Source organism: Gopherus evgoodei, chromosome 3 (genome assembly GCF_007399415.2).
Source record: "Gopherus evgoodei ecotype Sinaloan lineage chromosome 3, rGopEvg1_v1.p, whole genome shotgun sequence".
NCBI lineage: Eukaryota > Metazoa > Chordata > Testudines > Testudinidae > Gopherus > Gopherus evgoodei.
Window position 1 is genome coordinate 109,107,181 of NC_044324.1, and position 23,823 is coordinate 109,131,003.

A 23,823-nucleotide genomic window follows, 5' to 3' on the forward strand; every position below is an offset into this window, starting at 1 on the left:
ATCATATGGTGAATGTAGGTGTATTATAAATAGGGATGTTTTGAATGTGAAAATAAAGATGAATGCATTTGGATGTTTTTTTCTGGCTAGTGCTTTGTCAGACTTGTGTTTGATGTTCATCTCCATCCTGATATGTTGTGATTCATTAAGACTATAAAGCATGTAGGTACTCATAGTCAAAACTGTATTGATCACTTGAAAATGTTATATACAAAAGATTTTAAGCAAAATGAATGAGAGTGATTCTTCTTCCTTTTTTTTCTCTTTTTTCTTTCTTCCTCCACTTAATTAATGTATTGATTTAAAAATCTACTAACTTATTGAAACAGGCCGTGTCTTCTTCAAAAACACCTCAGGGGACGTAACAGGTAGGGAGTGCTGTGTATACTGCACTCTGTCATCAGGAAATCAATCACATAGTGAAACTAGTGGAAGTACACCCTGAAGTATCCATTAAAAGCTTTTGAACAACATTGCTTTAAACACATTCAAAGAATGTTCTCAACTTGAGTCCCTTTGTGTGCTGTTCCACACAACTAACATTTCCAAGAACTAAAAATAAAGCCCTCCAATTTCCATGTAATGGAAGAGGAAATAAAATGTAATTGTGTATTTGAGCAGTGTGTCTCATTTCCAGTACATCTGATCAATAATTCATCGATTGTCTTTTGCCTGAGGAAAGATTTGCAAGTGGATTCAGCCCGTGGGAGTATCTCCTGGTACAGTCTTGTCATGCCCATTAATTATACTTTTCCTCAATTTGGATCACTAGGCTACCAAGGTGACGGCAGATGGAGAACAAACAGGGCAGGATGCTGAGAGGACTAATGAGAGAGCCACGTCTCTTGGACAGTTCATCAAGGACACACTCCAGGCTGCTGAAGGTATTAGAAAAAGAAAACTATGGCAGTTGCTCCTCATGGAAATTGAAAGACAGTAGGGAAAGAAACAATGGGAGAGTGAGAGAGCATTAGCTGGTAGACGTCCTGTGATTTAAGAGTCAGGCTAAGAAACTCCAGCAAACTATCTGCAGACTTCTATAATCAACAGGGTGCAGTTCATAACAACAGTTAGTGGATTGGTAATTATGAGCACAGACTAGCAAGAAATTGGATATGTTCCTTCAGGAATGTTCCAGTTCTTGAGAACAGCTATTATGATTACATAACTAATGGGTGCCTTCTGCTAAGTTGTTGTTTATTTTCAAGGCAGTTAAAAAAAATTCATTTGGGCAGAACAAAAAAGCCTCATATAATTTTATCATTTCACTTGGTGCATTGAGGCTACATCTTAATTTCTCAGAACGACTTCAAAAATACATTACTACTTGCTGCTAATGAACATCTGCTGCTTGGAATTTGCGAACGAGTCCTAGCCATGAACAATAGCATTGAGCCAGTTCTCCCCCAAGAATTTATTTCTCTGCACCTACAAATGCAGTTGAGAATCATGAGCGGAAAGATAGCAGCCAGCTTCAGGAAGCAGAGCCTAAATACTCTACAAAGCTATAAAAAAAGAGAAAAGGTAAAGACATTTGAAAAACATGGCTTCTTATAATTAACTGTAGTTTAATTTGAGAAATATCGGGCTGCATTCTGCTCTCCTATTAGACTCTTACTACCCCTCATTGTTTTCAGTGGGGTTGCATGGGTGTTATTTACAGCAGAATATAGCCTATCCATTTAAAAAAAAATTGTCACCAGACTATACTGTAGATTAATTTTATATTGACTTTCATGTAATGCATCCCAATGTGCTCCACCTGGTAGAACTAATCAGTTATTTAAAATATCTTTTTATCTTGCAACCCTGACATAAAACAAGTGTTAAAAAAACAACATGAAAAGATCTGCAGTTTTCAAAGTGAATTTAAATAGAATTAGGCTGAGCTCCTTCCAGGCTGATCCTGTTGGTCAGATAAAAAATATTTCCTCACCCAGTTTGTGTCCCTAATATCCTGGGACCAACTTGGCTACAAAAGTGCAGACTCCATGCTCTTAGACTAAAGTGAGTTTGAAGGATGACAAGCCAAAGCTGTTGCTCCACAAAGTTTGTGTCCAATGTTTGGAATCACCACAGAAGATACTTCCGGCAGGTTTCCAGGAACAACTGGTAACATAGAATTAAAAGTTTTTGATGGGGTTGAAACAAATACACATAATATCCTAGAAGTAGAGAGAGTGTTTGACCAGTAGCCAAGTCAGTATTTTAAGAACAGATGAAAATGTGCTTCTGGCACCAGTTTTTCATTATAAACCATCGCTTCTTTACCAGTCAATCGACATCCAGGGTTAACCAACATTGTGAATCAAACTTAAGGTCAAGTTTTGCCCACAAGTACATCTGTGCAAACCTGGCAGATGTTAGGCACTAAGGCCAGGAGCCACAGAAGGACCTAGGTGTTACAACACTAAGCTTCACAATGCCTAATTTTATCCACCTAGGAAATTGCAGAAACAGCACTCTGATCCACAAAGCCTGAGTTAGGCACCTAGGCTTCCCATATAATTAATGAGGAGAAATAGGTGCCTTAGAATGTGATCCATAAAAGCAGCATGTTAGACAGGGAGCCGCCTAAGCTAGCCAATGGGAGATATTGATGAGAGGGGTGTATCTTAAGCCCCACCCCTTTCATAGAGATAGGCACCTAAGTCAAGACTGGCAGGGAGGTGCCTGTCTCTGCTAGTCAGAGCTGTCCCTAGCAGGGTGCGGGGCTCAGGGTGGAAGTGTTGAATCCATCACTTCTGGGACTGACCCGTCTCTTCCAGGACCGACCGTGCCAGCCAATCGCACCGGCCTGCGGGGCCCTCCAAAGCGCAGGGTCTGGAATGGTCACCCCGATTCGCTGTATCCAAGGGCTGCTAGTGAGCCACAGCTGGGTGCCTCTCTCCAGGAGTCAGGCAGCTTAGCAGCCTAAATTGTTTGTTGTGAGAATGATTGATGTGCCTACCTCACTCCACACAAAACTGCTGTTGGTGAATAAATACTTGAAGAGCCATTGAGCCACAGACAGTGAGAGTGAGTAACTCTTAAGCCTGGCAGTTAGCATATCCATCTGTGAGCCTTTTAAAATCTTTTCTTCCTATCGAGCAGAGGGGGGACTGGAACAAGGATCTCCCATATCCCTTACTACTGGGCTAAAATTTATAAGATGGGGACCCCCACCCAGAGTTTTGAATGGTACTTGTTCAGACTGGATCTCACATGCACGTTAGGGGCTGAAAACATGTCTTCCCCCAGTTTGTGGCTCTCTCTGGGGCTTAGGTGAGAGATAAGTGCCAGGACACCTACAAGGAGGCAGCAGTGCACATGTCCAGAGGCAAAAACTGAGGCTCCAAGGGAAGTTTTACTGTAAAAAAGTAGGCACTACGTGAGTTCGGGCACCTAGAGGGGTAGGCAGCAGCTGAGCAGGAGTTTTGTGGATCTCAGTGGAGCCTAAGTCTGATGGTTAGGGGTTAAGTACCTCCATGGACCTGAGCTTAAAAATCTGATCTCATGAAGTTCTCACAACCTTGAAGATTCCTGATTGACTATTGAGGAGTGAACAGTAACTTTCCTGAAAGTGGAACATTCCATTCTACCAGGGTGCTCTCTTAACAAAAGCATTCATATAAACAAACAGGCAGAGGATAATAACTAGGAATAAAATGCCGCAATGATTCTATTAAGTAAATATGTACTTTTGCATACTGTGGCAAATTGCCGGCACTATTATGATGGGTCTCACACTTTCTCTTCTTTGGAGGGGGTTCAGGGCACCATTTCTTGCCCCTAAATTGGAATATTAATTGCCCCACTAGTGTCCTAGAGGAGGGGAGTGGAGAGGGAGGGACCTGGGCCCACCCTCTACTCCAGGTCCCAGCCCAGGGCCCCTGAGGATAGTGGTGAACCACTTGAACTGACAGTTCCTTCCCCTGGGCTACTTCCCTATCCTGCCCGTCAGCTTGTAGGGGGCTTCCTGCCCTCCCTCTGCACAAGCTAGGTGCCCCTTACCTAGGATCTAGGATTTCTTAGCCCACCGCAGCACTTCTCCAAACTTTCCTCTGCTTCCCTTCAAACTGTTCTCTGCTCCAACACCAATCCTTTCTGCTCCAACTCCTCCAGACTGTTCTCTGCTCCAACACCAATCCTTTCTGCTCCAACTCCTCCAGACTGTTCTCTGCTCCAACACCAATCCTTTCTGCTCCAACACCAATCCTTTCTGCTCCAACTCCTCCAAACTGTTTTCTGCTCCAATACCAATCCTTTCTGCTCCAACTCCTCCCCTGTCAGATTGAAGCAGGTGGAGTTTATCAGGTGACTGGCTTCAGGTGCTCTAATTGGCTTCAGGTGCTCTAAGTAAGCTATAGCAAACTTTCTTCCCTCTACAGGGAGTAAGGCTCCCTTCTAACCCTCTCCTGCTGCCCTCTGGCCATGCTGTATCACAATACTTATGGCAGGATAGTTCAAGAAGTGCTTTGTTTTCTTTCATAGTTTTCACCCATTCTACTGACAAGATGCCACCTTTATGGCTCAAGTGATATTCCCATTTCTAGGTATTGATTTATATAAAGAGAGTGCATGAACTGGCATTTATACAAAGCCTTACCACCATGTGCACCAGCAGACACTCACTTTGTCTGACATGAGAACAGAATGTTTGTCAGATAACTCAAAATATTTAATAGATAAAAGCTATGCTTAAGTAGGAAACATACATATTCTGTCTAATGTAATATTTTCTGTGGTGTTGGTGATAAATATAGAATATATGGCTTTTGTTGTGTATCTTTGCTTCATCTGCACTATGTTCACTAACCCATTTCTATAGGAATACTTCTCACTTTTCAAGCCAGTGAGTAGTTGTACACAACCATCTTTAAAAACCACAACAAAATGTGCCAGTAAAACGTTTCTTTTTTTCTCCTCAAATTTTGAATTTCCCCCAAATAGACTCATTGCCGTTCATAGACAGAGACTATCCAGCCCTGAAGCAGTAGCATCACTGTAGTCTGATAACTTGCAACTCAGCAAGATTACGACATGCAGCTTGTCGTCTTTACAGTTGGATGAACAACATTTGCTTCTAACCTTTGTAGGTGTGAAATATAACTTATGTCCAGTAATTTCTGTTTTAGGTAAATCTTAGTGAATTCCTAAATTATCTATTTCTTTCCATTTAAAAAAAAAATAGAATTGGGTGCCTATCCACATCCTTGGATGCCCTGACCATATTTTTAAAATAACAGTCCTTACAAGGAATAAGCACCCAGTAGCATAACAAAGTCCATGCCCCCTCCCCCGCCCAACTTTAAATTAACCAGCCAGAAATTTAAAACAACAAAATATATACCATGTCACCCCAAAATCCCATCCCTTACCCAAACCTCAATCCTTCCCTACAGACCTAGCAAATAAAGAATCCTTGCAGTGTGCCCTAAAGTTCATATAATTGGTTATATGCTCAGACCTGTACGGTTAGACTAATAGTAAGGGGGACTAGTCCTGCAGTGAGCTCTGTGTGGGCATTCCCCTGTACCTGCATAGAGTAACATTCAAGTCAATGAGACTCCACACAGCTGGAAGGATCTGCCCACGTAGCAAGGATTAGGGCTTAAGGAATACAAAAAACAGTGACACATCTATAATAATTCTCTGATGAATTGTAAAATAGCTTTTGTTATTACTTTTTTGTTAAAGCTGTAGGATAAAAATTTCAAAAGTGATTACATCCCAGTTTGAACAGAGACTGAGGGTATATCTGCACTGCAATCCCAGCTGTGACTGCAGCACATGTAGACATACCCGAGCTAGCTTTGAACGAGCTAGCTCAGACAATAGCAGTGAAGCTGCAGCAGCATGGGCTAGCCACTAGAGTACATACCTGAGGTCCTAGGTAGGCTTGTACAGCCTGTGCTACTGCAGCTTCACTGCTATTGTTTTTAGATGAGAGCTAGCTAGGGTATGTCTGTCCATGTTGCAGTCACACCTCTGACTGCAGTGTAGACATATTCTAAGGCACTTTGCATCCTAATCTTATTGAAAGTCACTGGAACTTTTGGTCCTAAATGCCTAAATCATTTTTGAAAATGGGGCTTAGGCAGGGCCATCGAGAGTGGGTTCGGGCCCACGTGAAAAAAAATTTTCAGGCCCCCCCAGCAAGGGCATACCAGCTAAACAGGGCCGATGAAGCCGGGCCCCCTTCTGGATTGCCGGGCCCTGGTAATTTGTACCAGCTTCTCCCCCATCTCGTCAGTCCTGGTTTAGGCATATAGATGCTTTAGAAAATTTTGCTCACGGTATATTCTGAATATACCATGGGGTGTTATGGCATAAATATTCTATCAGTACTAGAATGAGATGCCCTGCAGAGTGGCTTTGGCATTTATGAGTAATTCAACCATCTTGAACACATGCCCATAAACTTTTATACACACCACTGTGCAGTCTATCCCTTTTTGCCCCCTTCTCCCCTTCTGTGTGTATAAACACATAAGCTTGCACTCTTTCACCAGTGCTCGCTCGCTCTCCATTTTCAGAGAGAGATCATCGTTTATTCTTCTTATCATTAGTAAACTTGAATTTTATAAACAGTAAACCGTCCTCTAAAACTCATTTACATTTCACCTTTTCATTCAATTTCTTGCTCCACCCCCTCACTCTCTGCTCAGTGTCCCAAATTATCATCTGACATTTCAAGGGTTTGGTACCTATTTTCTATATGTATTTCTTACTTTAGATATAAAACCTTCTCACTTTAATTACTGTGCCTGAAAGTGAAATACAATAAAGGATTTGATGGAACATATAACATTTTCTCATTTGTTACTGATCATTGGATTAACTGCCCTTTATATTTCACAGCAGGAATACCCATTGCAAATTGCATTTCCCTTGGTGATGATGATGATGTGCGGATGCTGAAAGTCTCTGTGTCACTTTTATTTACTTATTCCCTATATGTGTTTTTTACCCCCCTCTGCAGCTGTAAATGAAAATGCTGTAAAACTGAATGAGACACTCCAAATCCAAGATAAGACCCTGGAGAAAAGTCTTCAGGCTCTGCAGAGTGATATTGATAGAATGATGAGAGAACTGAGGAGAAGAAAGTTGAACGTGCAAGAAAGGGCAGCCCAAGATGAGTTAGAGTAAGTAGAAGGGCCATAAGCTTCTACCTCCTGAACCCAATAAGATAAGTCTGATTAATGTAATTGTAATCCATTCCGATGGGATTTCAAAACTGGAGGCCACTGAAACATAAGAGGAAAGGATTCTGATATTTCATGTCTATTTTGCAGCTCTTGGATTCCTGAAAGTGCTAACATTTGAGTAAAATTATCCACCAGCAGAGGCATTCAGAAGGATACGTTTTTCCATATTTGAATTATTATAGGCCAAAAGGACTTTTGCCATTGACTTCAACAAAAGAGTTGGGTAAAAATTAGCATTACTATAAAAAAAATTGTCTGGAAATTCTCTGCTCAGACTCTTTCTGGAGTTATTAAATCTTTCTATAAGGGAAAGAGATACAAATGCTATCCTTAAAATTATGTATTTATACTTTTTGAAATTCATAGTTTTCAGGAAAAAAAAGCCTTTTTGAAACATTTCCATTATGAAGGGGACTGCAAACTCTAGTGAGTACTTTGAAGTAATTAATCATGTTTACTCTTTTATCAAATGATTTTGGTTCTGGCTGGCTAGTTTTCAGGATTCTGGCCAAGGAAACAAGTGACTAGGATCTCCCCCTTCCCTGTGTTTGCCATGAAGTTCTACGTGCTAAGTGAGGAAGAAGGCTGTTGTAATTGTTCCCTTATAGTTGTCTTCTTGCTCCTATAGTCAGCAGAACTTTACTTGCAGTTGTTGCTTTCCCTCCTCCCCCCCTTCTTATTTCAGTGTTTAATTGAATTCAGGTCTGTAATCCTATTCCTCCCAGTCCACGTGAAGGACACATTACTGAACATAATTAACAAAAAATCCACCACTTTCTCATCAAAAACCCCAAACCTAATAACTACACAAGAAGTTTGCCCACTCTCATGATTTTATGAAGAATCTTATGAGAGTTGATATTTTTCTTAAAGCGCCCGTTCCTGGAATCATGAGACTATGTGACAATCTCAATTTTAATTTAAAAAAGTGTCTAACCCTCTAGAGGTTGGTTGTAGCAAAGGAAAAGGGAACAGACTTAATTATTTCAAACTGACTCTCGCAGCTTATCTGAAGCTTTGCTTTGAGACTGCTTCAGATCAGGCATGTCCCCTCCATTCAAGGTAATGGACCACTTCGTGACAAGTGTCACATTAATGTGAATGAGTGGATGCTTTTTGACAAGGGTAGTGATTCTCAAAAACTCACTTTATCAGTCAGATTGCAAAAATGACAATATAAAAAAAGACTTTCCTGAAGACTATTTCCTAAATAAGGACTCAGGGCGAATTTAAAATTCCATAGGAAAACCTAATATGAACTTGTCCGTTTGTTTTACTAACTGTGTACTCTCTTCAAAGTTGTTTTCCACTTCTATTTAAAATGAATATTTCAGCTGTATGGAATTAAAAATGATGTGATTACTGGGTGTGGTGAAGATAGATTCAATGTCTGTTTTTTGTTTGTGTTGGTGGGAATTGCAGAAATGCAGAAGCCCTTTTGAACAAAGTGAAGAAATTATTTGGAGAGCCCAGAGAGAAAAATGAGGAGCTCAAGAATGAGGTCAGGGACAAGATGGCAGATTACAAAAACAAGGTTGATGATGCTCGAGACCTGCTGAGAGAAGCCAGTAGTAAAATTAGGGAAGCCAATCGCTTATCTGCAATCAACCAAAGAAACATGACAGTGATAGAGGTTAGTGCTGATGATCAGATTCCCTTGACTTACCACCATCTTGAGGGTTAGACCAGAATCTAGAACTCTGATCCCTTTGGTTCGCATGAACCTTTTTACAACCAGCAGAATATATATATATGCTGTGAAGAGTCCCTTCAACTATCGGTTTTTGCTCTCTTCATCATTCTGAGATTTATATTTATATAAACCCATTAATGTTTTCTTATTAGTTCTTCTAAAAGCAAGTAGGACCCTAAGAAATTTCAGGTGGAGAATGCCCTGGATCCCCATAGTGCATGTGGGGTGAAATTCATCCCAGTGCAAAGACCCAAAGAAGTCCCTATGCAAAATTTAAACCCTGGGTTAAGGGTTTTAGCAAGAGACCGATTACAGTCTTCACCATCCTCTATTTGCATCTTGTAGCCTTGCACTTTCAACTCCATATTCCACCTCTAGAAAGAAATGAACTGGGTGTGTAGCTGTTAAAGAGTAATAAATCAAAGTATATCTTGGGTAGTTAGTAGCTGTTATAAATGATCTCCCTGGTAGCAGGGGAGTCTGCTTCTGATTTAATTAATTGCAAAGACTTGAAAAGCACATTATACTTTTCATTAACAAGCATTTATCCAAGACAGAAAGAGCAGAGTCAAATGTAAATGAAGATAAATGTTTCAAACTCTCATTGCTCTCGATGTGCTTTTGCCTAATATACAGTGATGAGGTTAGAGTTCCAGGACCTGAGTTTTCATCAGAGGTTTGTGCGCTTGATTGATTTACAGAGAGATGCTATACTGTAAAGAAGTTAGAAAATATCAGTTTCTCTACATTTCTTTTCCAGTGGGGTTAGAGCAGAGAAGATGGGGCAATTGTTTTTTATCTAGGTACTTATGCATTCCCTAGCACCATAGATTATACGAATAAATAATAATATAATAAAAATAATAATAATAACAATTATCTGAATGCTGTGAAGAGTCCCTTCAGCCAATGGTTTTGCTCTCTTCATCATTCTGAGATTTCCATCTTTTTTGCCTTTCTCTTAATTCGTGGTCATCAGAGCACTTTCCTGTTTGCCCGAATGGTGCAATTTCATGGCCCGCTGTCAATCTACTCTGTGATGCTTAATGGCTCTGTACACGTTGTAGCTAGTACTTTGAATTAGAGAGAAAGGAGGTGCCATTCCTCTTGTGCATGTATGCAGTATCCACTAGTTGAAAACATGAATGTCCCAAGGTTGCTTCGCAAACTAATAAAGCACTAGTGTCAAAAAAACCAAACGGGAAACTTTTATTAAATGTGGGATCAACAATTAAAATCAAGAATGTAAATTAATATGGATACTTCAGGAATCTTCACAACATTTTGGTTTGGACTAATTCACTGTCATGCTTGGAGAAGATAACACTATCAAAAGAAGAGGGAGGGTTGGGATTTCTGACTTTTTGAACTCATTCTACTCTAATACCACAGTCAGGCAGTTTTGTGCTGGGGCAATATAAAACTCAGATATTGATTATCTTTGCCATTGAGACATGCTGTATTTGTATTTTTTGCTCTAATATTTCTGAAGGTTTCAGAAATTTCATGTGGAGGGCCCCAGAAAAAAATGCAAGGTGTTGGAATGCCCAGCCATTCCTGCTTTATCTTTGCTTAATTAATTTATTTCATTGTGTGGATTATTCAACCTATAGAAAAGGAAGCAAGCTGTAGAAAGTAGCAGACAAGAGGCTGAAAAAACACTAAAAGAGGGGAATGACATCTTGGATGAAGCCTACCGTCTTGCAAATGAAATCAATGTAGCTGTGGAGGTGAGTGTTTTTGTTTTTATTTTGTTTTTGAGGGTAGGCACGTTGAGGCAGCTAAGTGGATAATTAAAGGGACACCTAATTAATCCAACCTTTATCAGTGCTGGAATATTTGAATTGGAAACCCTTGGCTTTCGACTGTTGTGTGTACTGCCTGGTTGTAAAGGATAAATGAGTATATAAACTGATCCAGGTTGACCCAATCTGATTGTATTACACACAAATGCACATATACACATCCCTCACTTTTTACAGACTCTGTCTGCTTCTGTATGTGTGGTATTAGGCATCTAGACTTGAATAAAGGACAGTAGCCTTAGAATAGCAGGTGCAAAAAGTCTATAGGCAGCGCTACCCTTGGCTTTATTGTCTAGATGCACATGTACACACACAAAAAGAGAAACACAACAGAGAAAAGAAACATAAGAAATTATTACATAAGGGCCTGTGGCTGCAGCCCTTGGGCTAGGTAGATCAATGGGACTTGCACACCTGTCTCACTTGAATACTTTTAAAAAGCCCACCCTAAAATTTATATGGACATGAGTTTGGGGGGATAGTCAGAAATAGTGACGGAATGAAGGAATTTTTCAGACCATTCCAGCCAATAAAACATTAGAGCAAATCATGCCATCATGTATTCTTCATATGCCATATTGCCTACAGAAAAATACCTTCAGAAATATTTGAGAGTTTTAACTTTAACATCGTTATTTTTGTATCAGTTTTAGGCTAGTTTAGCTATAACTTTATTTATTTCATGCAGTTACTTCTGATTTGCACCAGTGTAAGCTAGAGAGACCTTTAATGGAGAAAAATGAAAATAAATATATTTTAGAAACCTCTGAATGTCTGTTAGTGGGGAGGGATAGCTCAGTGGTTTGAGCATTAGCCAGCTAAACCCAGGGTTGTGAGTTCAGTCCTTGAGGGTGCCATTTAGGGAACTGGGGTAAAAATCTGGGGATTGGTCCTGCTTTGAGCAGGGGGTTGGACTAGATGACCTACTGAGGTCCCTTCCAACCCTAATAGTCTAAAATAACTTTGCTATGATTTTACAGTCTGATACTTTAGTAATATACACTCCCATTTCTATCCCTGATAATTTGCAAAATATTGAAATTCAGAACAGCCATTGGTCCAAGAAATGATATTTTCTGTCTTGCACCTCAAACAAATATAATTTTGGGGAAAATTCCTTATTTGGGGGGGGCAGGATTAGAAACCCTTTTGAGGTCATTTCTTTGGGGGGAAAGTGGTGAGTATTTCAAAAGCGTAGCCCTTATTGATATGAATTAATAAGCAAAAGTGCAGGTGAGGCAGTCAAAGGTGCATGATAAATAGAATTTGTCCTATTGCTGGGCAGTTTATCTCAGGGATATCATCACCACAGCATAGTATAAATATTTTTGCATCCATAATTTAGAAAATATCTCCCTAAGTGTGTGAGTGTGTATGTGTTGTGTATAAAGTGTGTTTTTATCTTTTCTCATCCATCATTTATCTTTTCTCATACATCATTAAGAAATAGGGAAGAACACCAAGTTCAAGACAGTCAAGTCTTCAATGGAATAGTGGCTTTCAAAATAGCCTAATTGTCCCCATATTTCAACACTGTTGTGTTTTTCCTTATTAGTTCACTGACATTTTATTAAATGTCCAGGCACATGTGATTACATCTCATAGAGAAACAATATGTGAAGGACTATGATGTTTGCATTCAGCTCTTTAAACACCTTTGTTTCGTGGCTTTCAGTATGTAGAAAACTTGGGGGATAAGATACAACCAATCACTGATGAGGTGAAGGATAAAATAGAGGATCTATCCCAAGATATTCAGGATAGGATGCTTCCAGAAAAGGTGTTGCAGGCTGAGAACCATGCAGCCCAACTGAATGAATCATCTGCAATACTAGATGGGTAAGACAGCCATTTCTTGATACTTCTAAAACTCTGATAGCTTAGTGTCTAGAATTCCCTGACAGAAATAGAAGAGGATTACTTTCAGACTTTAACTTCTGTGATTATGAATATACAAGACTCCAATTCTCTGTATAAAGCCCAATTAGGAGAGGCTAGATTCATTTCTTTGGAGGAGCATCAAAAGGCTGAGTTAGATATGGGGCTTAGGAAGGTATTCTACATGTCTTGGGCAAAATCCAAGATAATCAAACCCAAACATTTCTGAAAATGAACCAGTAGATAGAAAGTACTGACACTTTCGCAAGAAGTTCCCCTTATTTAAAAAAATATATTTTCAGTCTGATCTCTCCTGTGCCTTGTACCTTGTGTTGTCATTTACACCAGGGCAAAGTGAGTGCAAACTGGTGTAAGATGCTACCCTTCTGATTTAGTGGCATTTTTTACAGTCACTTTTCCACAGTAATAAATGACACCACAACAGGCAAGGAGAAGTCTGTTTATCTTCGTATGTTTGAAATTGGCAGCCTTTAAGAGTATGCACTTGCTGACTCTGGGGTAAAGGAGCGATTTAAGCATCACTTTCAAAGCAAATTGAGAATACCTAAAACTTATTCCCAAAAGCTTTGGTAGATTATTGTTTAGAATTCAATTGCTGAGCTCCCTCATGTAATTTGGAAAGAGTCATACAAACTGATGTGATGTGCAACAGACTGTGGAGAGGAAAGTACACACAAAATACTGTTGGCAAGTAAGTTCCTGTGGCCATTACAGCATAGAAGAACAGAACTCATAGCATCTGCTTTAGAAAGTGCAAATTGCTACAACTTAAAGTGAAGGAAAGTCTTCCTGTAACAGGGAGCTGTTACCCTTTTGGGGCTGGAGGACCTGGAGCTAGCCAACTCTGATTACTAAAGGAGTCACACCTATGTGACAGTGGTTGATTCCCCTATGTAGTGCAGCAGGTGGCTGCAGTGAGAGGGGACGTGTGTGCAGGAAACAGAATCCTGAGATGCTATAGCTGATTAGCAGCTGCAACCACCAGTAATGGCTCTTGCAGAGACATTGAATTGAGCCCCAGTTCTGGGAAAGACTTGGGACCATGTTGAGTTTGTTTGAAGAACTCTGAAGAAGAGGAAAGCAGAGATGGAGTGAGTGGGAGACATATAGCAACCTCTAACTATGAGGAGATGCTTGTCATTCCCTGCTGTGCCTCCTTACTTTCTGGTAATCGTGGGAGGCAAGGCTTGTAGTCTCTCCTCCTTTGATAGATTAAGCTAATTCAGAAAAAGGCACATGTATCAGTGTGTCCAGATGTGGCGCTATTGTGAATAGTTTGCTCTGGATTAGCTATTCCAGTCAATTTCTTCATGTAGACAAGCCCTTCATCCACCAGAGGGTAAAGAATTCAGGGTATAGAACCAGTCAGAAATTTTTGACAATTTTTGTTTTCAGTCAGGAAAGTGCTGATTAGTCAAACCTGAAACTTTTCACAGAAATGTTCCTCAGATTCAGGATAGACTTTCTGGTGAGAGAGAGTGTGACACCAGACCATCCAAGAATAGCCAGTTGGTTAGGACACTGAGGTGAAATGTGGGAGACCCTGATTCAAGTCCCTGATCTGCCTGGTTCAGAGCACCACCAGGCTATAGAGTCACTCTCTCTCAATCTCTCAAGCTCGAGCTATTCCACTTTGTATACATAATTAAATATTCACTGAGTTAGAAAGAGAGAGACTCTGACTCTGTAGTCTGGTGGTTAGGTCCCTCACCTGGGATGTGGGTGAATTGGGTTCATAGCTCTGCTCTAAATCAGGCAGAGCAGGGACTTGAACCTGGGTTACCAACAGTCTAGGCTATTGACCACTAGGCTACTGGCTATTCTGAAGTGGGTTCATCTCCCTAATTTTATTTGAAAATTTTTTTGAAAGATTTCAGTTTTGTTCCAGGGCAGAACTAAACACATTTTGAAACCTAAAAAAAATTTCTCAACATGGAATTATTGTTTCCCATCCAGCCCTACTGATAAACTGATAAGCTTGAGAAGATTGATAGACTATCCGGTAGATGGTGTTTATACAGAAACACCACTGAGTCTTATACAAATATGTCACTCAGAATATGGTTCGACTCCACAGAAGGGACTATATAAAAATAGCACTGGGGGCTCCCTGTTTATTGTGTCTCTCCAATTCCATATCAAATTTAATGAATTCACAGATGAAAAAAAAGCTCTTTTCTACTTGTCAGCCCTTCAAACTTTGGTCACCATTTTGACAGTCAAGCTGGGCTCCTTCCTTCTCAAGCATCATATCATCATTGGTAATAAATATCCTACAAACCATATATTATGCTCTTTGTTACATTTGTGCAACTGCATTGTCTGCAATTCGTGCCCTCACTTGTACCTGAAGTTACAGAGATATAAAAGGGGGCATAATTTGATCTACCAGACATTTATTACCAATGTTGATGTATCAGAAGGAAAGAACCCAGCTTTCATTTTCAGAACCCAGAGTGAGTTTGCAGGGCTGGCAATGCGGGGAGGATATTTTCATATGCAAGTTGAGCAAATTTGATATGGAATCAATGAGACACACATCATGGAGTTGCCTATTGCTATACTTTCTTAATAAAGCCCCACTTTGAAAAGGGAAACGATCTCCAGGATCTCAAAGCACTTTCCAAAGTAGCATTGGTCAAAATGTTCAGACCTCGGTAGGTCAAGTTAGGCTCCTAGATAAGTGGCCTAAGTGCACATCCAACTCCCATCAACTTCAATGGGATATGTGTGTCCAAACATTTCTATAACACCTTCCAGATGAATGTTTCAAAATCCTTTACAAGCAATCATGAATTTAGTCTCACAACGACACTGTAAGGTAAGTAATAGTTCATAGATGGAGAGACTGAGGATATGTCTAGGCTGCAATCATTGGGTGTGATTGTGGCTGGAACAGACATCCCCGAGTTAGCTTTAATCTAGCTAGCTGAGGTACCAGAGCAGTGAAATTGCTTCAGCATTGGCTGTACAAATCTAGAACCTAGAACCCTGCTGCAGCTTCACGGATCTGGGACCCAAGCTATAGAGTAAAGCCTATCTCAAGTATATTTACTCAAGCTGCAATCACACCAATGATTGCAGTCTTAGACATCCCTTAAAGAATGAAGAGGAAGAGCGATTTGCTCAAGGTATAGCGCTCAGAACACAGACCTTTTGATCCCCTGTAGCCTGCTGTAACAAAGCCTCCCATCTTTGGCCATTTTTGTTTTTTCAAAGCTGCTGCATGGATAAAATCACATCTTTTAAAGTGTATATTTTTAAAATTCCCACAGTAACTTACAGCTTTGGAACAAGCAATTTATCTCAGTGCCCACATCTTTTGTAGATAACTAGCAGGTCCAGTTCTAAAGACTTGTGAGTAGAAGCTCTTAGCAGCTATTTCCATGCCAGGGTACAGTATCTCTGGGATTACAAGTCACACAATTACCTCAGATAAAGTATCTGATTTGATACTTGCAAAATCACCGGTTTTGTATTCAATGGAGTCATATCTGAAAAGTAATCTTTAAAAATTGAAGCTTTTAAGTGGTCTTATGTGTGAGATCAAGAGGGAGAGGAATTACACAGTCTTGTGTAGGGATATCCTGTCACCTTACGTCAGGATAAAGCTATTTACCTCAGATGCCTAAACACTAGACAGTTGTACTTTCTATTAGCTATCTATGGTATTTATATGGACCTCATTACCGTAGTATCTATATGCCTCACAATCTTTTTAATATATTTAACCTCAGAACTTGGCTAACCTCACAAAGGTGTTGTATACCAATATTACTAAAACACGGAGAGACTGACAGTGATTGTACACTTAGAGCTGAAAGTGTACTTTATGACCCCAGGAGACATACCTATACTAGCTCTGAGCAAACTAACATGCTAAAATAGCAGTATAGCCTCAGGAGAAGCTCGCCACCCCGAGTACGTCCTCAGGCAGCTAGCTGCTGCAGCTACATGGCTATTTTTAATGAGCTAGCATGGGTACATCTTCTCAAGATGGAAATAACATCTCAAGCTAGAAGTGTAACTGTACTCTGACTTGCCCAAGATCACCCAGGAAATCTGTGGTGGAGCAGGAAATTGAATGTGGGTTTCCTGAGTCATAGTCTAATGCCCTAACCACTGGACCATTCTTCCTTTCAACGTGAAATATCTCCTTAACCCACGGTATACAAAACTATTATTTCTCCATGTGACATTATGAAAATAAAATTTGACATCTCCCCTTAAACACTTAGCACTCACACTCTGGAAACCTCAATTATGGTATTGTGAACTAGAGCCAATCATTAGAAATCTGGGCTGTTTGGCTCAAAGTGCCAGTGCATTTTGCTGTGTTGAGCTACAACTGCAGTTTTTAATGATTTGCTCTACCTTTTCTACCCTAACAGAATCCTTGCTGAAGCTAAAAACCTCTCATTCAATGCCACTGTAGCTTTCAAGGCATATAGCAATATCAAGGACTATATTGACGAAGCAGAGAGAATCACCAGGGAGGCCAAGGCCCGTGCAAATGAAGCTATGCAACTGGTAAGAAAATTGAATGATGTCTGTTGGAAGGGAAGCTCAGGCTGCTTCTATATCCCAGGCCACCTGCACTCCCTTCATTCAAACCTCCATGGTCTACCATCCCACTGCTCTATCTATACCCTCTCCTACTGCAAGAGCCCCCAGTTCTGAGACTATATCTTCACATACTCCTAGTCTATGTCCCTCCTAATCCCATTTTCTCCTCTGTGCCCCCTATGCTATCCTTTTCTGGACTACTTCCCCTTTGTTTTTATTCCTCTCTCACACCCTTCTGCCCATGACTCCCCTCACCCCCCATCCCTGACTCAAGCCAGCAGCTGCTGCAACAAAGCCTCAAGACGGGAGCAAGTCAGAAGAAATCTTTATCTTGGCAATCCCCTACAATAGCTCCATACAAATATTTAAGGGCATTTCACCACAACAAGGCCATTGAAACAAAACAGAACTGGAGATGGTGGGGCCAGTCCTTTCTGCAGATGTGATGAGCCACACAAACTTAGGAAAACTTTTGGGGAAGGAATGGCAGAATGATTTTTAAACACTGTAAGCAAAAAACTGCATTTCCAAACTGTACCAAGCTTCACAGAAAAGCTTCATCCCCAAGATGAGCTGCAACAAGTAAAATTTCAGGGGGTTGGTTCTTTGGGAGGGTCAGGGCAACTAGAGGGATTTTAAAGGGGTATTATAATGGGAAGCTAGCTCTTAAACTTCAACTATGCGGGAACTACCTCTGCTCTACAACAAACTCAGCAGAGGCAAAAAGCCAGGGATATTTTGTATTGGGAGTAATGGAGGAGTTAAAAACTTATTGATGGAGGCAAATATGTGACCAACTGACCTGTGCTTCACAGACACACAGGCTGAAAATACCCCTGCAGATTACAGAAAACAGTGAAATTGGAAAGTCCCTATTCCAGATAAAGAAATTGCACTGATACAAATAGCTAGCAGAAACAATACAAATCCCTGTGGATTCAGAGTTACAAGGCTAGAAATAAAGACAATGTGACCAGTCCATATTCATGAATAAGATAATAAGGTCTGGATTTTAAATCAGTGGTGGTCACATTTTTAGCAACTTCAAATATTAACTTACTGTTCAAGTAGCACTAATTATTGAATTTATCTCTTGATGGGAAAACGGTGCCTCGCATATTGATATGTGCTGGTGATCTATAAACATTGTTCCTTCTATCAGAATTACCAATTTTAACACAAAGGCAAATAAAGAGTAGTAGGTTTGTTTTCAGAATAAAAAAAAAGAAAAATATCTAATAATAATAATGATAAATAAATAATAATAATCTCTATCTTTTGGTCCTTTGTTGCCTCAGAGACAGTGAGGGAGACAGATATTATGGTGGTTGAACAGGAAAGGAGATGCAATAGTCAGGAAACAAAGCAGGTGATTGCTATATGGCTACAAAAGGGCATATGTCAGAGAGGCATTGAACCAGCTGATTATACTATAGAGAGAAAAAGGATAGATAATTTGAAATGGAATGAAGAAAGGATGTGGATAGTGTGATATAAATAGAGACAAATGTTTAGCAAGTAAGGAGACCAAGGCATGATTAAGGCAGCATATTTAAGGGCGTTCATTCTTATGGACTCAAAAGGTATAGCCTTATTTGTTATATGCAAGTTGTGTAGAATAGGGATCTAATTGATAGAAGAATAGGAATGTGGAGGAAACTGCTGCCCTTTTTCAAGTAATGAGTTTAGGGAAGTTCTTCTTGCTACGTATTTGCCATTCCTACCCTACATAACATATAATAAAATACCTACTTCTGTAACACACAGGTTCTTAAATAGAAGTGTGATGTGTGGCCATTTTAGGGTTTTATTTATGTTAATGGAAAGGATGCTTTCTTTTAAAATGAAGTTGACTATTAAAAGCTAGAACTAAAGAGACTAAGAAGCATTGAAGTAGCAGGAAGCCTGATTGATGACTAGAAAATATAATCCATATTTAAAAATATGACAGAAGAATTCCTCCCATTTTTTTTATGATGGATTCATTCTCCCTTTTAAAAGCAAAATAAAATAATCACTGATGCAGCTCTTCCAGTATTCAAGCAGTTTACCACTGCCCATTACTTAGCCTGGGTAGCAATGGTGATCGGGTTATCTGACTGAACAGTTAAGTCATGATAAAGTGATTTTTTAGTTTTAAAGTGATGCTTCAAGAGATATTTTAATGTGATCATATTTTTTTGAAAGTGCAGGTGTGGTGTACTAAGCAAGATCAAGGGACTAGGGCTTGCTCTATACTACAGAATTAGGTTGACATAAGGCAAGTTGTGTCAACCTAATTATGCCAGTTGCTCCCACTGACGCAAGTGCCATACTACACTGACATCCTAACTCCAGCTCCTCGAGAGGCGTAGGGCTTATGTTGGTGTAGTTAGGGCGATGCAGTGTACAGGGCCGGCTCCAGGCACCAGCTAAAGAAGCAGGTGCTTGGGCAGCCACTATGAAGGGGCGGACCTCTGGCCACTATTGGGGCAGCACTTTTGGGTCTTCGGCTGTAATTCGGCAGCGGGTCCTTCAGTCCCTCTGGGAGCGAAGGACCAGCTGCCGAAGAGTAGAGCAGCGTGATTGCACAGCCACAGCTTTCTTTTCTTTTTTTCTTTTTTTTTTTTGCCACTTGGGGCGGCAGAAAACCTGGAGCCGGCCCTGGCAGTGTAGTAGACACTGCATTACTTACATTGGCTGGTAACTGTCATTCTGGTCAGTTTCACAGCTCCAGCCATGACAAGAAAGCTTGGGGCCCCTTGGTGGCCTCCAGGTAGAGCCTGGCTGCCATCACAGCTCCTTGCTCCCAACCACGCTGCTGCCTGTGCTCCCCGCTCCTGCTGGCAGCCCTGCTGCACCTGGGCTCACTGCTCCCAACTGTGCTGCTGCCCGGACTCCTGGCTCCTCGATCAGGGAGCCAAGAAGTCTGGGTGGCTGCCCCTGCTCCCGGCAAGGAGGCAGTTGGGCTCCCAGTAGGGAGCCATGGGGAGCTAAGAGCTCTGGCTCTCAGCCCCCCACACTGCCCCTCTTCAGCTGGTGGAAGTGCTGTGGTGAGGATGCACACCACAGACAGAAGGAGGGTTGTGTGGACATGGTTCGACAGTGCTTTCCTTTTTCTATCATCCATTTTTTAGCATATGAACTGATACAGAAAATCTAAACACTGTATCAATCCATATGTCTAGACACACAGTATCACCTGCTATTAAAACATGAAGGAGTTCACCATTACACATTTGCCTACACACACAAACACTCACGTTGCACACAGTAAGTTATTGGTAATGTCTGTGCTTTTCGTTAGGTCAACATCTTATGAGCCACAAATCACCAAAATGCACACTTTATATAAGATGCTTTGATTAGTTGACTCTTTTTGAATAGCATATTTCCTTTTAAATTGTTTTCAATCTGTACATCTCTATTTATCTCTAAAAAGGTCTTTGTAAATATTATCTTTAAGCTGTATGCAGTGCAATCAGGATTGCTGGCACAAATATCGGCATGGCCCTAATTACTCAGCCCCTTATTCAACCCACATCTTGTTTTTGCATTGCAAATGCAGCCTTTCCAATTCTTTTTATCAATTATAAACTGCTTTAATAGCCAGTCAAGCAAGCCCAGCAATTGTTAATAACAACAAAAATGATCATTAAATCTGAAGTTCCATGCTCACAGAGTGATCATTCCCTAGCTTCTGAAGCTCAAAAGGAAAAAGAACATAAAAACATAATCTGATTTGACAGGTATATCTGCTGCCAAAACTGGCCAAACATGCCTCCTTCAGGAGCAATTCCCTTATTGCATTGGAGATCAAGTAATGATTCCTCCTGGATACTCTTTTTAAGGGATTATGGGTATCATTTTTTCTATATGTGCAATGGATTACATTAGCTGTTACTCTGTTAAAAATAGATATATAAAACCCAGCTCTGCAGTTTTTATGGGTATGTTGAAATTAGCTGTTCCATGTGCATGGTGACTGCAGACCTTGGGTCTGTGAAGCCCTAAGTGAGCTTGGAAGTGTGGAATACTATTGCACAATAATGCAGTGGCCTGGATTTTGTTTCAAGAGAGCACTTAAGCACTTGCTTTAGTCAGTCCCTATTCAGGAAAGCACTTAAGTATGTGTTTCATTCCTATATGATAACAAGGAGCCTGAAGCGGGTAGCTGTGTGTATATAGAGTACAGCACCATAAGAAGTAAAATGCTCCCTTACAGAGAACCACGCTGTGAGAGTGTATTGAATTTCCAAAGAACCCACGGCGTCTGACAAGATTTTTGTATGAGCAGGCAAATATATGGGCTCTAATGTACAACAGAGAAGTGGGAGAAATCTGCGAGTGTTCAAAAATATGACCTCTGGGCTTTATGGGAATATAAATATTAAATAATAACACTGTCATTTAATTGGCATGTAGTTAATTTTTAAGCCCATGTATCTGCCCTGGAAAATGAAAAGTGATTACTTCTTAATTACATACTAGTTACAAGGCTATGACCCCTGAATAATATACAATGTTATCTGGCTGTCAGGAGTATTCTCAAAGAAATGCAGTCTGTATTATGGAGTGACCAGAGTTCATTCTCTCAAAGTGAACAGTAAATGATTCAGATTCTAGAGTATTTCCTAGCAAGTTAAAATACTAATTTAATTTAGAAAAACAGTTTTTCCTATCAGTCAACCTTTGAAGTGTAGGTGCAGCTTTGTGCGTTTCTCAAAAAATGAGATTTTTAAATAGTATTTAGTAGTTAAGAATTTCAGATTTAACTACACCTTACCTTTTTGTCCCCCTCCAAAGCCTATTTTCATTCATTTCACCTTGACTGACTTGGTTTGATTCAGGAAATACAACTGCTATGAGAACATCTCTGTGGTCTATATTAGAGTCTGTGTTGTGAGATCTAGTCTATTTATTAAATATTTTATAGCTGTTGTTAGGGAGAAGTACTGAACTGTATTATATTATTGTGTCCATAGTTGCAGGAAGAAATCCAGACTGAAAAAATATGTTTACAAAGATTTGAAAAAAATCTGTTCCCAGATTCTATTCTGCTAATTGACTCTACTTCCCTATGTTAAGTTCTCCTCACACCTTCTATGGGTCATCTCAATTATCACTTCAAAGGGTTTTTTTCTCCTGCTGATGATAGCTCATCTCAATTGATTGGACTCTTCCAGTTGGTATGCTTACTTCCACCTTTTCATGTTCTCTGTATGTATAAATATCTCCTGTCTGTGTGTTCCACGAAGTAAGCTGTAGCCCACGAAAGCTTATGTTGAAATAAATTTGTTAGTCTCTAAGGTGCCACAAGTACTCCTGTTCTTTTTACATTCAGAAACAATTTCTCTTTCTCTCTTTTTTATTAACTTCATCATTGATATTCCAAGGAAGCCCTGGTTCCTTGTAAAAATAAAAGTAAATTAATAAGTGAAAAGTATTTTATTACTCTCTGTTGGAGGACCAGTGTAATGGCAGCAGCATATAATTCAGAGTACATTGAAGACCGCTTAAAATGTCAATGATTCTTCAGCTAGATCTTCCTCCTGTACTTTTTATTACTTTAAACTTGCCCTGAATCAGCTTAAAAATACTTTTCTGTAAATGACACTGCTTGTTGGCCTGCAGGCATCTGGTCCTCAAGGATCACTGAAGGATGGTGCCAAGAACTCGCTTCAGAAAAGCTTCAGGGTTCTTAATGAGGCCAAGAAGTTAGAAAATGATGTTAAAGGTATGTGTACTATATATGACATTAGTTTATGTTGATAAGCTACTAAGATCTGGTCTGTTCCTGGTGCAAGGAAGACACATCAGTGGGAAATTTAAAAAAAAAAAAAAAGCTCAGCAGGGGACACTGTGGCCTAAATGCAGAGCCTTAGACCACTAGGTCATCCTGATAGCATGAAATGAGTATAATGTTTAACTTTATGACTATTTATTTAAGACTAGCTTCAAATTCTGACTGTTGGTCCATGCAAAGTCTTAATGAAGTAATATATGCCACCATGGGCTACCTGGCTACGGTAGGGCTACTTGCTCCCTGATACTGGTGGGCAGATAAGGTGGGGTGGGTAATGGTGGAGCCTTAGTTTCATCACTGATTCACTGGATACATTAGATGAGCCAGTATTATAGATGGTGGGTAGTAATTTACTACTGTTACAAGCCAGCAATAAATTACTACCCCACCACCTAGGAGTAAGGATGAAGCAATGTAGGTTTTGCAGTGAAGAGCTATGTCTGAGTCATAGTGTCTCCCTGGAGTACTCATGGCTTGGTGTTAGAGCTAGGAAGAGAATTGAGGGTTTTTCCACTGAAAAAAATGTTTATCAAAATTTTCATAGGAAAATTCCAACTTTTCATTTAAAAATTACGATGTTTCACTTTTCAGTGACTGAAAACCATAAACATTAAGCCCTAAAACTGCAGATTTGGGGCTAACAACTGTCAAAAACCAAACCAATTTTAGTTTTTAGCAAAAACTTTTTTGCTGTTTAGTTTTCAGTATTCCAATGGAAAAAATCAAACATTTTTGAGGAAATGAGACACTTTCAGTGAAAATTTTCATTGAATCAAATGCAATTTTCTACTGCAAAGAATTTTCAACATAAAATTTTGACCAGCCATAATTGGTGCAGCTGATGCATTATTTCTTGCTGAGGGCTTTGCTTAAAAGTTGAATTCT

General features: G+C 40.0%; 1 protein-coding gene across 1 annotated transcript in view; it reads left to right on the forward strand.

Moving 5' to 3' along the window:
• Positions 1–23,823, forward strand: part of LAMA2 (laminin subunit alpha 2) — a 377,975-nt gene that overhangs the window by 266,900 nt on the left and 87,252 nt on the right. Inside the window, exons 37-43 of the mRNA XM_030558337.1 lie at positions 773–884; positions 6,965–7,127; positions 8,613–8,823; positions 10,497–10,613; positions 12,364–12,527; positions 16,979–17,117; positions 22,767–22,869. Coding sequence (XP_030414197.1) covers positions 773–884; positions 6,965–7,127; positions 8,613–8,823; positions 10,497–10,613; positions 12,364–12,527; positions 16,979–17,117; positions 22,767–22,869 — 1,009 coding nt within the window. The remainder of the gene's footprint in view (positions 1–772; positions 885–6,964; positions 7,128–8,612; positions 8,824–10,496; positions 10,614–12,363; positions 12,528–16,978; positions 17,118–22,766; positions 22,870–23,823) is intronic.